Below are 15,068 nucleotides of genomic sequence, written 5' to 3' on the forward strand. Positions count from 1 at the left end.
CAATGCTATAATGCAAACAAACTTTGAAACACCATTTGAGCTTCAGGAAGTGTTTAATCTGCAAATGATTCTTTAATTTATTTTTAAAAAATGTTTCATGATGACTTACTCAGACTATCTATACGAGTATCTCAGGAAGATCCTCTATGCAGAAATGCCCTTTAGAACATTGCTGATAAAAGCTGTAAAGATTGTCTTGTATGATAATCATAATCTTATACATGTGCAAAAAAAAAACAACAACAAAAAACATTACTTCTAATTTTAATCTTGTGGTAATATTTATGTTCTGTCTTGTTTTTGCTACTTCAATGATGTTGAGGGATTAATGTTCTGTCTTTCACATGCTCTATTAAAAAAAAAACAACAGCTTCAAAATGATGTATGATTTATTGGAATCAGAAAAAATGACTAAGCTACACCTGTTACACCGATAGAGCCAGCAAAGTCAGTTTTGAGAAAAATCGAGTTAAAGTTTTCTGAAGCTTTCCAATCAAAATCACCTAGCAACCATACCTTAAAATCCCTGGTAATACTACCTAATTTGGCACAAACCAAGTCAAAACCCATATCTATAGGAAAAATGTATATATATATATATATATATAAAAATTCATGATTCCACAATTCTTTGATTTAACATTAATGAAACAAACAGCCTATATATTAAGAAGAGTTATATATATATACTATATATATATATATATAGTTTCTGTCCTCTTCACAGTGTAGTTACAGCATCTACCATCAGGGGATAGTAGGGTCAAGCAAAACTTGACACCCTTGGATCAATTCCTCATTGGATGTTCCAGTCAAATGTTTTGTTTATTACAAAGCAAATGATGTATTATTGCAGAGTTTGAACCCATGTCCCCTTACAATGTTACACAGAAACTGTACCACTATGTGGGTTTACTGTTGGTCATATCTTAGCATGACTTTCACTAGTGCCCCGTCAAAAAAGCATGACACCCCTGGCCAAAGTATCGTGATGTTGAGCATGTTCTCGTTCCAGTGTGAGGTCGGTGAAGTAAATGTTCATTCTCACAGGTGCTCTTGCGTTTGTGGCTGGTGGACTGGTTCTTCTGTTACCTGAAACCAAAGGTGTGCCTCTTCCAGAAACCATTGATGACACTGAATGTCCAAACAGGTGAGGTTTTACTTTATTCACCATAGTAACATTTGAGCTCCGATGCTTCCTGAAGCAGTGTTTTGAAATCGGCCATCACTAAATAAGTCGTTATTTTGTTTTTTTTGGCGCACCAAAAATATTCTCGTGCTTTATAATGTTAATACTGAACCACTGTACTCACATGAACCGATTTAAATATGTTTTTAGTACCTTTATGGATCTTGAGAGAGGAAGTGTCCATTGCTTCCTATGGAGGCCTCACGAAGCCATCGGATTTCAACTAAAATATCTTAATTTGTGTTCCGAAGATTAACGAAGGTCTTACGGGTGTGTAACAGCATGAGGGTGAGTAATAAATGACATTATTTTCATTTTTGGGTGAACTAACACTTTAACTTTATTATGTGATGCTGCTTATCACTTCTCATTTGAGGATTTAATCAAAATTATACAAACTGATTTAAAGAAGTTATTAGTCTACTACCTGTGTGACTTCATTCACCAACGTGGCTGAACAACAGGTTTGCGACAATGCGGTTTCGGGAAACAGTCGTGGCTAGCTAGCTGATTTGTTCAACGATACATTGTACTATGGTAGTGAAACAGCAAGTTACGATGTTGTATGGGAGACGCACCCCATGCTGACAGTGGGCTTGACAGTTTCTAGAACTGAACGTCTGAACAGGGTCTTATGCATCACTACAATTTCAATTATTTCATTGTCAGTTGTTCACTTAAATTCCATTACACATCATTTGACTAATCCGACTAATTCTCAGTTTTCTTCAGAGGTGTAAAGTATTTGAGTAAATGTAATTAGTTACTCTTTTTGGCTACTTTGTAGTTGTACTGAGTATCAAATATATTAGCAAGTAAATTTACCTTTTACTCCAATACATTTGTGATGAGTAATGCAATTGCACATTACATTTTGCATGGCACCTAACTTTTCTGCAGCAGTTTGTTTCTGCTATAAAGAAGCAATATTGCCATCTAATGCCATTGTCAAACCTACTGATAACAAGCCCAACCCATTAAAAGGGACAATATGATTGGTCAGTTTTCCTGTCAATTGAAATTTGTTTCTCATTAGCCTTGTTCGACTTCACGCAGTGCTGTACAGACTGTCCGGTGTCTGATTTGAAGCATTGCATTCCGGTTAGCAATTTTTTCCGACGTCAGACAGCCTTGACGCCATGTGACTGTGACGTATGGCATCAAAGTACCACAAGAGCGATTCGAGATCAGTTGGCTGGTACAATCTGCGCAGCTTCTCTAGAGCACTGAAGTTACTATGTTTTTTGTGTGTTTTTTTAATTTACTCCCTCAAACTTGTCAGCTTACGTGAATGTGAGTGTATTAGAAGGTAGTTGTTTGATTTAGGAGATGCGCATCCAGCGCAAGTAGACTTTGAATATTTATTTCGAATATTTACTTAACATTATTTTATTTGTCCGCTATAGTGACAAGATTTTTTTGAAGGATATTGGTTTACTTATGACCTTTTTGTGCACTTGAGCTCAGGGCCGTAACCACTATAGACACTGAGGGGGTTTATTGCAATATTTTTGTAATCAGTTTTATTTTGATTATAGAAAACAAACATAATTTCTCATCTTACAAATCAAAGTGTTTCTTATTTTTACTGGCTTGTCTCTCAGGTGTTGAGGACTCGTGCATCTTTGAGCCCACATTCAGTACAAGTAAAATCAGATACTCTAAGACTTTTACTCAAGTCGTATTGGAATTGGTGACTTGTAACTTGTAATGTAGTCATTTTCGAGGTAAGGTATCTGTACTTTTACTCAAGTATGGTTTTCAGTTCCTTTTCATTGCTCTGGTTTTCTTTCATACTGCGTTCTATCCAGTCAACAAACTTGGAGACGCGGGTATACACTCCAGGTTTCATGGCGTTAGCGCAGCCGAGACCCCATGATGTCACTCCCTGAAGGACGAAGGTGCTCTGTGCGTAGCAGACAAGAGGCCCACCGGTGTCACCCTGAATGAGTGTGAGGAACACGTCACAATTTAAGTTGTTATTCATTTAAAATCTTTCCCTTTGCTGTAGGTCTCAAATCTCATTTGTGTAATAAAGTTCTAAAGGGTTGGAACAACATGGAGGTAAGTAAATGATTATAGTAAAATAGTGAATTTGGGTGAACTATTCCTTTGAATGCATTATCAATTCATATTGATTTGTACAGCACTTTTCACCATACATATTGTTTCAAAGCAGCTTCACAGAAAATTCATGTTCTACATTACAATTAAGAGTAATCAGTTATCTGGTGACTGTGTCAAAGTAATTGCATAAATGTACAATTCTAAGACAATCCAGATACAGTTAGCTAACATCATGTATTAATTTAAGCAAAAACAAGGAGCATGTTAAGCAACGATTAATTAATGTATGGAAAATTGACAATGGACAATCAAATTATTGATATCAAAATTTAACATTGTTATTAGTAGCAATTCAATTGTTGATATTAAGAATAGATATTCCTTGATATCAGGAATTCATATCCTGAGAATGAATAAAAGTCAAAACGGTTTGCCATACTTGCTAAGCTAAATGCGTTTACATGCACCTTCATAATGGAATTATAATAGGATTTTGGCAATATTGCTATTAAACTACCTCATGTAAGCGCAAAACTTCGATTAAAGTAATGCGATTAAGCTCATATTCAAGCATAATCACATTAAACTAGGTGGTGTAACGTTACGCCGATTTTAATCACAATAAACAGTCATGTAAACACCTTAATCACATTCCACTCTGACCAAAGTGCGCATGTGGATGCCGTGTGTTGTTTGTATTCATAATTATTACTAAAAATCAGAGCCAGTGAGATGACAGAATCTAGAGACCCTCAATAGAGCAGGCTCCCTTACCTGGCAACTGTCAGTTCCACCTTCTATGTTTCCTGCACACATCTCATGCTCCTTCACACGGCCATTCAGAAAAGATGCACGGTTGCAGACTTTGTTCTCAATTACAGGGAAGCCGGTTTCTTTCAGGAAACCTTCTCCACCAGTTCCTAGAAAACAAAGTCTTGAAATCATGAACACTGTGAAATCTTTAATTAATAATCAATCATGTTTATCGTTTCTACCAGTAAAGATAATTGATAAAAAATTAATTTTACTATATCTACTTGTTAAAGTGACCTACCTTGTGTCTCCCCCCAGCCTGTTACATAGCATTCAGTATTGCTTGGTACAATGTAGTCCTTCTCTGGTAGGCACACAGGCAGTACCTTATCGGTTATTAATGCAGGCCTAAAATCAAACAAAATCATGAGTTTGCCTTCTTAATGCCATTATAAATATTACAGTTTTAAAAGCCAGAACTGCATTTAACCACTAGTGTCACCAAATGGAATTGCAAAGATAGCGACTGTTTTCAATCCCAACATGTTCTCCAACCAATAAGACCATATAGGTTGTTTGTCACTTCCCTGAAATGTGTCCCTATCGACAACAGGACACTTTCATTTTAATGCATTGTACTCTTTTATCTGCATCATGTTTCGGGTTTCGCTTAGCTCAAATGGTAGAGCATTGCAATAACAATATGCAATCATGTGCTCATAAAGTGTATATGCACTATAAATCGTGTAGTCATTAATAAAAAATTAGTTTTGCTAAATGGAAATAGGAGATATGGTGTAGAAAGTCCACACATTGCTTTTAAATGAACACGCATTTTGATTGGTAATGACAGTCATACGTCAGGCGTAACACGACACTGTCATTATTTTTACGCCCACTAGAGGGTGCATGACTTCAAAACGTAAATATAGGTTGTAATAAAGTGCTTGAAAAAAGAATTATAGGGTCATTTTTTTTTTTTTTTGGAGGACAGTCTCATCTGAAACTTTAAATACCAGATTCAGAGTGTTTGAATTGCATTGGCAACAGTTGCACACATCAACGGTGGACAACAGAAGACTCTAACCTGTCCAACTTGAGAAGAGCGATGTCAGTTCCAGCTGGCCCCTTAATAATCTTAGTAACATCTCGTTCCTGTTTGGATGCTTCATTTGCACGTTCTGTGTGGATTCCAAGGAAGATCTTGTAGGCAGATGGACTCTCAGACCTGCACAGTTGTACAAACACATGAAACCATCTGCTGTGTAAATGCCCCATTAACAAGTTTTGTGGTTTCTATTCCATGTCTCTTTGGGGCTTTGATGTCATCTGTATGCTAGTGCAGTACATGGTTAACAACTCCAGTTCAGGGAATCCACAGACAATTAAAATGTACAGTGTTGTGGATCCCCAGAAGTGGAGGAAGAACCACCGCACTGTTGTACTTATAACAATTGGCAGAATTCAAAATTTCAACCCTTTATTTGCATTTTTGTCTCTTCAAACAATTAAAAAAAGTCACTTACCTCTCTAGGCAGTTGGCTGCAGTTAGGACCCATTGTGCATCAATTAGCGTTCCACCACAGAAATGGATTTTGGTTCTAATATGACAGAAAATAACAGTTAATAACTACAATAATATCTGGGCCTGGAAATGAGTAGAGAGGTAGAGGAGGGTGGCTTGTTTGTATACCTTGTCCTAAGACTGATCTGCCAAGGCCAGGAGTGTGGTTTGGAAATACACCCCCCAACGATCCGCCCAAAGCACCGCTTAGGTTTTACTGAAGGTTGTCCACATTTCAGGCTATCTGATTAGAAAGGAATATGCATGTCATGTATCTTACATAGCAAAGATACTATATAGTTAAGCCTAGATAACAACAATTAGCATTTGGGAATTTACAGGTTGGAGTCAAGAGGAATATTAAGAACAGTTACCACAGTCTGGGATCTGACAGTAATCCCACTTCTTATTTCGGTCCGTTGTATAGCACCAAGGTCCGTTCACATCACTGTCTGGGTTTCTGCATTGCTAATAGCATAACCAAGTAAATAACTTCTAAAAAAACTGTTAAAAAAGGCAGGATTTGCACTAAAAAATGCTTGAAATTCTACATGGACCTACATTTGAATCTAGACCCTTGTCTGGGTGCGTTTCATGGGTAAAACTGGTATGCTGATGGGGGGTCATAGAACTCCATGCTTGGCAGGTCACTCCCGTTATAGTAGTAGATGTGGGACCCCGGTAACTTGCTCCATTGCCAACCTTACAATCTTGTAAAAAGAAACAAAGCACATAACTCACACCCTCCCTTACACAATACTATGGTTCTCTTGATATTTAATCTAATCTGTTAGCTTTTAGGTGAATGAACCTATTTCTGGAGAAGGAGAAGATAGAGATGGAGAAGATGCAGCCACTGATGGATTGGTAGGAGGCTCCCGTGAGCTGGGCTTGATGTCACACCGCTCGATGTTGCAATACTCCCATCGAACCGTGGGATCTGTGGTGAAGCACCAAGGGGCTCTGTCACCATCTGGATTCCTGCACAGGTTCCTCCTCAGATCTCTGCATGATTGGCGAAATCAGAGGGAAAATCAGTAGAGACAAAGTTGCAACAGTTCAAGATGCAACAGTTTAAGATTCAGTGTAGTGTCTTACGCTTTAGGGAAACTCTGAGGTGTTTTGGAATGTCGATGAGGTTCCATGGATGTCCAAAACTGGCATTTCTTTCCACTGATGGTCTCTGACATGGCACCACGGTAGGAGGTTCCATCACCTTCGTAACATGCCTCACCCTCAGGGATCACCGGCTCCTCTAGGAATCACATATTTATGTTATACATGGCTCTTTCACCAGTTCTAGGAGCATATGATGTAAAATACAAAGAAAGGACACCGTTATCTACATTTAATGTGATATGGTTTTGTAATGACTCCTTCAAAACAGACCAGGTCTAGGTTGATCTCCACAACTTGGCACACTGCAGTACTCCCAGCGGGTGTCTGGATCTGTGGTGTAACACCATGGACTTCTTTCATTATCAGGGTTTCTGCAGTAGTTCTTATCAAGGCCTCTGGGATGGAAACAAATTTTAATTGCATTCCCTGTGTAGTCACTATTCTGTATATTTATGGAATACTGGGGCAAGCAAAATTTCATACAGTAACTTTGCCCTAAAGAATAAGACTTTGAAGAAGTCTGTTTGTTTCTTGTTCAACTGTGTCAAATTATGCTCCTGGAGGGCCCTGATCTGCAGATTTTAGCTCCAACACACTTGCCTGGAAGTTTCTAGCAATCCTAAAGACCTTTATTAGCTGGTTCATGTGTGCTAAAATAGGATTGGAGCTCCTGGAGAGCCTGGTCCTGCAGAGATTAGTTCCAACCCTGATCAAACACTTGCCTGTATTTTTTAAGTAATCTTGAACACCTTGATTAGCTGCTCTGAACAAAGGTGGTCCTCCATGTGTAGGGCTTGACACCATTGGATAATTAATCAAAACCTGAATGTCCCTCAAATCCAGTTCATCCAAACCATCATGTTGGTGCTTACTTGCAAGGGTAGTTCTCTGAAGTTTTGGAATGATTGTGGGGACTTTGGGATGCCCAGTCCTGGCAAGTTTTTCCTGACACTGTCTCCGCAATTGTGCCCCTGTAGGAGCTACCTTCTCCACTTGCACAGGTAAGTTCTGGTACGATTGTGGGTGGTTCAGTTGCTACAAGAAAACATTGACCAATTAATGATGAACTAATCATTTGACAGAAAACATTGTGTTTCAGATTGACAAGAACATTGCTTACTGCATCGTGGAATGGAGCAGTATTCCCAACGTTTGGATGGACTGGTGGTGAAGCACCAGGGCCTAGGCTCTCCATCGGGGTTCCTGCAATAGTTCTCTTCCAAGTACTTATCAGGAAGACTACAAAAGACAGACCATAGTCAAAATATGCATAAAACAGACCATATCCTCTTTGTTCTATAAAGGATAATGTCTCACGCTGAAGGGATGTATCCGTGGTTGTGGGGTTTTTGAGAGTCCCAGCGTTGGCAGGTAAATCCACTCATGGTGGTGGAGATCTTGCCTCTGTAGTTTTCTCCACTGCACTGTATACATTCCTCTGGAGATTTTAAATAGCAGATTCAAGGGACAAATTCCAAACTGTGTTTTTGTACTCTTGTACATCCCTTCAATAGGTTGCTCCAAATAAAAGTGAGCAAATGAATCCCTTCAAAAAAGGCTTTTCCACAAGGCCGTTAGTGAAATGTACACACGTACGTTTCAAGCAACTCATTTTCTCCTTTATGATTACATGATTCTGTGTGGCACATCTTCTCTTCATTTTAAAGCCTAGGCTAATTATTATTGTTGTGATATTCCCAGGGATTTAAATCCAGTTTTATCAAACACTGCACAAAGAGACCATGTGCCAAGACGTTCTCTGGACTATGCTATCCACCTACATTCTGTTAAATCAACAAAGCAAAACTATCCTAAACAAGAGCCCTTACCAACTGTATAAGACTATAGACTTTTTCCTAAAATATAAACATCTGAAACTTGATCAACAGAACTCTTTGTATCAAAACATTAATTGAAAGAACTCATTTGCTATACATTTGCAGATGACTGGATTTTCTTACCTGTGCTTTGGGTCTGGCCCCTGAGGAAACCTGAAGGTAACACGATGATATTAATGATATACAGATAAATGAATGCTATTAGCTATAGGTTTTACTCAGGTAATTTTAGTTTTGTTCATTTATAGATAGCAGAAATGGCCTAATAATAAGGGTGCCATGAATAAATATCTGTTGGCTTACCTGTTAGAAGAAATAGACCTAAAAGAACTGCTTTGTGAACCTTCATGTTGGGGCATTGACAGGCAGGGACTTTTCAATATTATAAGCATGTCAGTACAACAAACATCATAGGGCCGTCACTCATCAGTCAATCATTGTCGTTACAAGGACATGGACCAGGTCAAATCGTGTTTGTCGATCAGAGTGTTTGAACCCACCGTTACTGCTTCTGATCACATTTATTTTTTTTACTTTTTTTTTTAACATTATTGGTTTTATTTCACATTAAGATGGTTTGGTACTAAAACTGCATTGAAAAAAACTATGAGAAATAAAGTAGAGACAAAAGGATAAGTCATTATAAAGCAACTGATTTAAGCAAAACTAAAAGATTGTTTCTTAATACCCAGCAAAATAAATAAAGTATTACATTTCAATATTTTAATACAGATTTTAAATAATGAAATGAAATACATATCAATTCAATACTCCTAAAAAGAAAATTCTCATCAGTCACAAATAAACAAGTTAATTATCAACAGAGGGACTATGAGCCATACTCAATACACAAACAGAACAGCGTAATTTTGCAATTGTGAAAGTTGAGCCAAGCAACCATGAGAGAAAAATGAAGAAAAAAAAAACTAGTGTAATCAATATTTGGGCTGAGGGGAAAATAGAGGGATTGACATCAAAATAAGCTAACAAGGCAAACAATAGTGCAATAGATTTTTTTTATTTTTTATTATTTGCTTCAGTTTTGTTTACATGGTGTTGCATTCAGTTGTAAGAATGGATTATATAGATTTTTTTTTACATTTTATTTATTTATTGTTTTTTGCTTGATTTGTTGGTACATAACTAATGCTATAATGATAAATGATATTGATCTCATAACAATGATCAAACATCTTTCCCCAAAGTTCTACAGTCAAACTTGAGGGCAATGTCTGCAGAAATACCCCAAAACCGAACTGTGGTAGAAACCAGTTTGAGTCAAAAGACAAACATCTTTCAATATGTCAGCTCTGTTGTCCAGCATCATGAAGAAAGCTATTAATGAGCTAGTGGACATGATGAATGCTGAATGTGGCCTTTAGAATCTCAGTAAATTATGTGCAGGTTGAAATTTTTCTAGCTGTGTGCAAACCACATTTACACAGAAATCTATTTTCTTAATACCATGGCATTGTTACATAAAGAAATCACAGCATGAAATTCAAGAAAAAAGTGTTCTGATATTAAATGGTCATGACTCTGAAAAACATTCAGTAATGTTAACACATTTTCTGTACAAATAATTTTCAATTTACACAGAGCTAATTAAACATCCAAGTATTGTCAAGTTACGTTTACCGCATGCTTTATTTCACTCATAAATTGAAAACCCACCATTATAAAAACTCTTTCCCCACTAAGAGTCAAATTAACAGCTCAAGTTGTTTCATATGTCCTCGACCAATGCAGAAGATATTGGTTACAACTCCAGACCGAATCATCATAGATTTCTCCTCAGCCTGCAGATCCGATACTCCTCAGCCTAAAGGCATTTTGCAAGTATCGTACGTTTGAACACTAAACAGCGATTTAGTATTAATTTGTAAACCACCTGTGTCAGCTAAGGTGCTTTATTACTGAGGAAACTGATGATTCTTTTCCAGATTGTCTTTGACTTTTTCCCATAGCTCCTTTTCCGGTTCAACTCTATTATTGTTCATTTTTACCTACGTATGTGTGTGACCTGCATGTATGTTATGTGTTTGTGAGTTTGTTAATAAAGCTTGTGCACAAGACATGTTTGGTTCTGACTCTGTCTGCTAATAAGTTGCCTCTTAAATGATTTAGATCTTGACTACATGCTCTGAGTAGTATGGTACAATAAGAATGTTGTTTCCCATAACCTGGAAATGAACATTTATTACTTAGAAATAATAAAAAATTAACACTGAGTGTTCACTGGACGAACAGGTTAATTGATTGTAATATTAATTTTAAGGTGGCTACATCAAGTTAATCTGATTAACTGATTCACATATTCACAACTAATCATAATTAATAATCATAATTCGTTATGAATAATTATTAATATTCCCCCTTTGAGTTAATTCGCAACAACTGCAAAAACCCTCATGCACATAACAAAGATTTAAGTTGTTTATGATGGTTATCTGGTTGTTGAGAAATCTCTGTGATTTCTGTGAAAGTATCATCATTCTTTAGGTTTTCATTTCTGAAATGCTGTAGCTTTCAAATTGTACTTACAAGAAGATCACAATTTTAATCTGTTATTATACCTATGGCATCTGCATTACAACCTTTTTTCAGCTTTAACCACCAAGTGACCAGCACTACAAATGCAGTATGGTGACCGTGATTTTGCCCAGTAAGAAAAATATGTTGATCCAGGAACAACATTCCTGTAAGAAAATGTAGTCCTAACTCTATCCCTACCCCTAAACCTAACCCTACCCATAACTTTCCCCTAATATCAGAGGGAAATGATGAATAACACTCATGTAGAAGCACCTAACCATGGTTGTAAGCCTAAACTTGACATAAACTATAAACTTGTCCCTCAAATCTGATTGGTTGATTGAAATGTTGATCCAGATACATGTTGTACTTGGTGAAATCACGTTCACCAATGCAGTATGCTTCCCACTATATGGTATAGTAAATCAACCACTCTTTTTCTTCATTATATAACTCTCTTTTCTCTTTCAGGACTGATTTTATCTCCCACATTCTTAAAGTTCTTCAGAAGCTGATCCCCTCAAACCTACCGAGAATGTAGATGCCTTCAAGGAATGCTCAACCAAACCCTCATATTCTGGCCAGGCTGAGAATGAGTCAGAGGATCTGGCAACTAATAGGGTACACTGAAAAAATAATTTTCATGATTTGTTATCACAACATTTTTTTTCTTTTATCAAATCATCTTAGATAAATAATGTGGTTCAGATAACATAATATTATGAGTTTCTGTTGATTAAATCAATCACCATTGTATTAACTCAAATTTTTTATTTCAATGAACTCAAAATTTTAAGGCAACCAGATAACTTATTTTTTTATGTTAACTCAACAATTCTTTTTTACAATGTAGAAATTACAAAATTACAGTTTCAGTGCAGTTTCAAAGGGCTTTAAGCGATACCAGACGAGGAATAAGGGTCTTATCTAGCGAAATGATCGGTCATTTTCGAAAAAAAATAGTACAGTATATGCTTTATATAAACAAATGATCGCCTTTAACGTATTTCCGCTTTCTGCATTCTTCAAAACGCTTACCCTGTCCTACGCCTTTCCTACTCTACTTATGGAACGAACGCGACACCAGTTTCTTTTTTTTTTCGTAAGTAGAATAGGGAAGGTGTAGGACATACAGCATAAGCTTTTTAAAGAATGCAGAAAGCGGAAGCACGTTCAAGGCGATATTTTGTGTTTATAAAGCATATAGCGTTGTATTTTTTCCAAAAATGGCCGATGGTTTAAGCCCTTTGAAGCTGCACTGAAACTGTCATTTTAACCTTCAACCATCTGGAGGCCATTGGAGAAAAATCCTGGAATGTTTTCATCAAAAACCTTAATTTCTTTTCAACTGAAGAAAGAAAGACATGAACATCTTGGTGAGTAAATTATCAGGAAAATTGTATTTGATAGTGGAATAATCCTTCAACTTCTGTTTCTCCTATTCGTTGTTGAAATATAATCATTTACACAGTGTATGTCATAACTTGTTTTCATGATGGATTTATTTAGGCCTTACATTAACTAACAGGTTAAGTAAAATATAATTAACATAAAGGCTTATATAGTGCATATATTTAGCAAAAACGTTTGTTTTTATAGTGAACTAACAAGCTGTTGACACTGAATGGCTTTTCTGAGGTAAATGTAATACTATGTTGTTTACAAACTGTTTTACTGATATCCTTCCGCAGTTGAAACACTGATTGAGCAATTACACAAGATATGATACGTTTCAGTAAGTTGTACTGTCTCTTTCAACATACCTTCATTCTGTAGTAGCGATGAGGACGGGATACTTGTGCTTTGCGCTGCCGTTTTATTAGGTGTGACAGATTGCTGTATAGCGCCTCAGTTAAAACGGCAGTCAAAACGCCTCAGTCAAAAAACGTCAAAATGGCATTTATTGTTTGAATTTCGTGATAAAATGGACAGAATTTTAAAGACAGCACTTTGTTTCTAATCGAAAAACACAGAGCTTATTGCGATTATTGGTGGTTAATGCTGGTTAAAATACGTTAGGCTAAAAAGCATTAGCCTGTGCGTGCTTTCTTTTGGATTAGAGTGTAGCTATTTCTCAATAGAGGGTATGCATCGACGTCACTTTCCCGCCGAAAACGCGCTCCCTCAGCTAGACTGAGTGGCAAAAGAACCAGCTGCGTAACTGGATTAATAGGAGAAACGAATTACCCTAAAGGTTGGACTCGAAAGTGTTTCTTACAACTTGTCAAATAAACCTAATCCCTGGATATTGACATGCAGCCAGGAGTCGTGTTTCCTGACATGTGAATATTTTATATAACTACAACATCGGTAGGTTTAAATCTGCTTATATCGTCATATTGCCCAGCCCTAAAACTTTTATAGTATAGTTTTTGACAGTGTTGTTTATTTAAAAACACCCAATTATGCATAGTATAAGATGGAAAATATTTAATTGATGAGTCGTCAACATAATATATAACAATACAATATATTTTACCTCAAAATCCAACAATTCGACACAAAATGATAACTGCAGATCCATGTTTCTCTGCTGGAGTCCAGCTGTTTCTGTGAATTGCAGTGATCCATTTGCTTCTTTTTCTGTTGCTTTCTCTAGTTTTCAAATATATACCGCAGGGTTTGTGTCAAATCTATTTGTACAGTCAGCCGCAAAGCTCTTTCCGGTTTTGAATGTGTTTTGTGTGTTTTTCGCGACATTCACGCTGAAAACCAATGCTGCTGCTCAGTCTTTTGCCACTCAGCGTGCGTGACCGCAGTCCTAACGGTCGACGATGACGTCACGTGCATACCCTCTATTCCAGCTACAAGCTCGCAAATACTTGACGGGTCGTGAAAGTAAACCGTTTGTTTTGCTAAATTTTAATAAAATGATAACCTGAATAATGCCTGCAGTATTTTTATTGCCATATAAAAATAAACTTAACATTAAGAAATCTTTTAATAGGTCATTACATTTGTTTGTGGTGTTATGTTGTATTTATTGTGCATTAGCCACTTATAATATGCTGGGACGGTCAGTTGAGCAACAAGATCGCAGCACATCTCAATTTTCTCGAATATGCGTTCTGTGTCCTCGCGTCCTTCCGAGTTCAAGTCCAAAGGAAGATGCCAGTCTGTTCGTGAGTTTACGGACCTCATTCACTTGGTCCTGAGAGGCGTTCCACGTAGCCTCATTAAAGGGAAAGGTCAATATGAAGTCTCCAACACGACAAGGAGGGACATCTCTGTCCTGAGTCCTGGAACATGGGAACATGCCCAAGAGAGTTTACTATCAGTGTAAATGCTGCCATCTACTGGTTACAATGCAAAACACTGTAGCTGCAGTAGTGTAATATGTTAAAGTTAGTTTATATTTTACGTAAGGGAGAAAGCACAACTGAATACAGTGAGTTACACCGCAGCCTAAACTGCAGAGACAGAGCAAATTGATCATAGTCCAGCTGTTTATATTAAGTTGGGGAATGAATTAAATCCTGTCATGGTAACTAAAATTGGAGGTAGAATGTCATGTAAAATACTCAATAATTTCACTGCATTATCAGCCCATTGTTTTGTTTTTTTTACTTAAAACTCTGATTTTATTTTAAGTTTGGATGCTTCTTATTTATTTTAAATTATAACATTTCTTTGGTTAAATTTTTTCTAAAACAAACAAAAAAAAAAAATGTTCATCTCCATTGGCTCCCTGAATTTTTGTGATATCTATAATGCAGGAACAGAATATTTGTATATTATCTGGTATCCAATCACTTTTTTATGAGCTACCATAAAACATATTTCTTGTAAGATGTGAATGTCTTATTCAGATATTTATCCTCATTCAGAGATTTAGTACCCTGAGTTATTTCCTGTATTATATCTTTTTTTACAGTCTATGATTATAACCCAGATGCACAGAATGTACTTCACTGTAAACGTTACTTTATTTTGATTCGTTGTTACATTGTTTCACCTCTCATTTTCAGCATTCTGCCTTTAATAACAGCAATAGCCAATGCTA

The 15,068-nt window shown here is 36.8% G+C and overlaps 1 protein-coding gene across 1 annotated transcript; it reads right to left on the reverse strand.

Annotated features, from left to right (window-relative positions):
* Positions 1–425: 425 nt before the first annotated feature.
* On the reverse strand, positions 426–8,944 carry LOC137019166 (plasminogen-like). Its single transcript, XM_067384313.1, has 16 exons — positions 8,834–8,944; positions 8,654–8,683; positions 8,010–8,130; positions 7,813–7,931; positions 7,565–7,727; positions 6,963–7,087; positions 6,672–6,828; positions 6,385–6,578; positions 6,135–6,283; positions 5,948–6,041; positions 5,703–5,817; positions 5,536–5,610; positions 5,097–5,237; positions 4,311–4,417; positions 4,031–4,176; positions 426–3,131 (listed from the first exon to the last, which is right to left on the reverse strand). The coding sequence occupies exons 1-16, from the start codon at positions 8,877–8,879 to the stop codon at positions 2,934–2,936; spliced, it is 1,980 nt and encodes a 659-aa protein (XP_067240414.1). The 5' UTR covers positions 8,880–8,944; the 3' UTR covers positions 426–2,933.
* Between the last annotated feature and the right edge of the window lie 6,124 nt (positions 8,945–15,068).

This window comes from Chanodichthys erythropterus, chromosome 4 (assembly GCF_024489055.1).
Source record: "Chanodichthys erythropterus isolate Z2021 chromosome 4, ASM2448905v1, whole genome shotgun sequence".
Lineage (NCBI taxonomy): Eukaryota > Metazoa > Chordata > Actinopteri > Cypriniformes > Xenocyprididae > Chanodichthys > Chanodichthys erythropterus.

What these genes read in the sequence shown, in the direction of transcription:
- LOC137019166 (XM_067384313.1), bottom strand. Translation starts at nt 8,879, where the DNA reads ATGAAGGTTCACAAAGCAGTTCTTTTAGGTCTATTTCTTCTAACAG. An exon ending in AGGTCTATTTCTTCTAACAG is followed by an intron (nt 8,684 to 8,833) that starts GTAAGCCAACAG and finishes TGTTACCTTCAG; the next exon opens with GTTTCCTCAGGGGCCAGACC. An exon ending in GCTCTTCTCAAGTTGGACAG is followed by an intron (nt 4,418 to 5,096) that starts GTTAGAGTCTTC and finishes GTTTGATTTTAG; the next exon opens with GCCTGCATTAATAACCGATA.